Consider the following 1,899-nt stretch of genomic DNA (forward strand, 5'->3'; position numbering starts at 1 on the left):
CTAGGGAGGAAACTCCTTTTCAAACCTCCTTCCTTTCCCTACATCTCAGCATAAAGAATGTAACAATAGCTTCTCACTAATCACCATTATTCAGAAAGAAAAACCGGCACACTTTAATATTTAACCTTACTAACATCCAAGGAAAAAACACAAATCACACTCCACATCATCCACTTCATGGCTTAGTTTGTAGAATCTGGATGGATTATGAAGCAGATCTGAAACTGACCTGAAAACAACCAGATGATCAGTCAGTCAGATCATCTGATCATCTCCAGCAATGACGTAAATATTGGCAGAGACTGCAGTTGATTACGGGCCCACAACATCTTAGGGGCCCCATCACTGACACCTGGTAGGCCCCCTATGGAATTGTAGACTGGGTCGTTTCTTTGTAGATGTAACGGTGAGAAAAATTCCTCTTAAACACTGATACTGAAGTGACTGACCGCACCGGACCTTATTTGTACTGCAATTCATGCCAGATTTCAACATGATGGTGAGCCATTTAAACATGACACCAATAGCAAAGCAGACAGTGGTACTTTTAATTACTATGTTAATAATGTGTATAGTTTATTAGACAGTTGGTCATAACATACACTCACTTAATATGTTTCAAACCGCAACAAAAATCTTAAAAGAACAAAGTATTTGAGTATTTAATTTTTTTACACTACGACTTGGAATTATGGGTAACCCAGAGTGTAGATTAAAACCATAACCGTTAGGTACAATGTGTTAGCAACAATAGATACCAAAAAGGGGTACTTAAGCGGATTAATGAAAAGAAAAAGGAAAGAGCTGCTGTAATAACAGAAAAAAATTCCCAAAATAAACTACATATAAACTACATTTAAACTACGTCTAAACATACAAAATAAACCTGGTGTTCAAAAAGCATCCCCCTGAAAAGAGTTTTTGGAACTTGTAATGTCTGTAACATGTGGTGGTACGCTTTCAGCAATGGTTCCATTCAAGGTGCGCATTCACTATTTTTCCGTGTCGGATGTGTGATATTGTTTTATTCATCTATTGTTGTGTCTACACCATTGGTCTTTAGTTTGCTGTTTCAAACACTGAGTTTCAATCAGTTCAATAAGGTTTCATTTGGACTTTGTGTTCTTCATGCTGAGAACATCAGAGCTGCTGTTTGCTCACTGAGATCTTCATGGGTAAGATTTTTAATTTATCCACAGTGTTGAAGAATGGAAACATCTTGTCAGTGAAGGTGTGTGTGAAGGTGTGTATGTGTGTGTTAGTATCCAGATCAGAGAAGGACAGCTTTCCTCTGTCCCAGTCCAGATTCACTCTGATCCTCTGGAGCTTATTCTGAACTGAGAGAAGTTTGGGAGGAGATGATGGAGACAATGCTAAGCATTTACCTTCATAGAACCATATTACTAAAAATCGAGACCATATGTTTCTATTCCTCTGAAAAGACTCTGCTAACACACCGAACAGCCAGTATCTACTGTCTCCAACATCAACATCCCAGCTGTGGTTCCCTGACATAAAGCCCTCAGAACTCAGGACAGAAATACACGACCAAAACCCAAACCTTTCAGGATTCTTAGGAAGCTTCTGTTTCTCTCCAAAAGCCACACTGGTCAGATCTTCAGACAGGATGAGTCTTGAACCAGCAGTGTTTGGGTCCAGGATGAGAGGAGTGTAGGACACCATGTTCTTCATGTTGCTCCAGATGTTGAAGGCCAGGTTGCCCAGATGTTTGGCCTGGTCTATCAGAGCTCCTGAGGGCAGCTGTGGATCCTCCAGCAGGGGGCAGCACTGGACTCTTTCCACTGCAGCCTTGAAGTTTGACAGGAATGAGACGTCTTCAGCTCTCAGCTCCTCCTCTGTGGCTTTGACAGTGTCTGAAAGAGCTGCTATCTCTCTGCT

The 1,899-nt window shown here is 40.9% G+C and overlaps 1 protein-coding gene across 1 annotated transcript in view; it reads right to left on the reverse strand.

Annotated features, from left to right (window-relative positions):
* Positions 1–1,102: 1,102 nt before the first annotated feature.
* Positions 1,103–1,899, reverse strand: part of LOC107080740 (zinc-binding protein A33-like) — a 3,845-nt gene continuing 3,048 nt past the window's right edge. The window contains exon 2 of the mRNA XM_015368947.1: positions 1,103–1,897. Coding sequence (XP_015224433.1) covers positions 1,141–1,897 — 757 coding nt within the window. The 3' untranslated portion in view covers positions 1,103–1,140. The remainder of the gene's footprint in view (positions 1,898–1,899) is intronic.

Source organism: Cyprinodon variegatus, unplaced genomic scaffold, assembly GCF_000732505.1.
Source record: "Cyprinodon variegatus isolate N-32 unplaced genomic scaffold, C_variegatus-1.0 Scaffold2272, whole genome shotgun sequence".
Classification (NCBI taxonomy): Eukaryota; Metazoa; Chordata; class Actinopteri; order Cyprinodontiformes; family Cyprinodontidae; genus Cyprinodon; species Cyprinodon variegatus.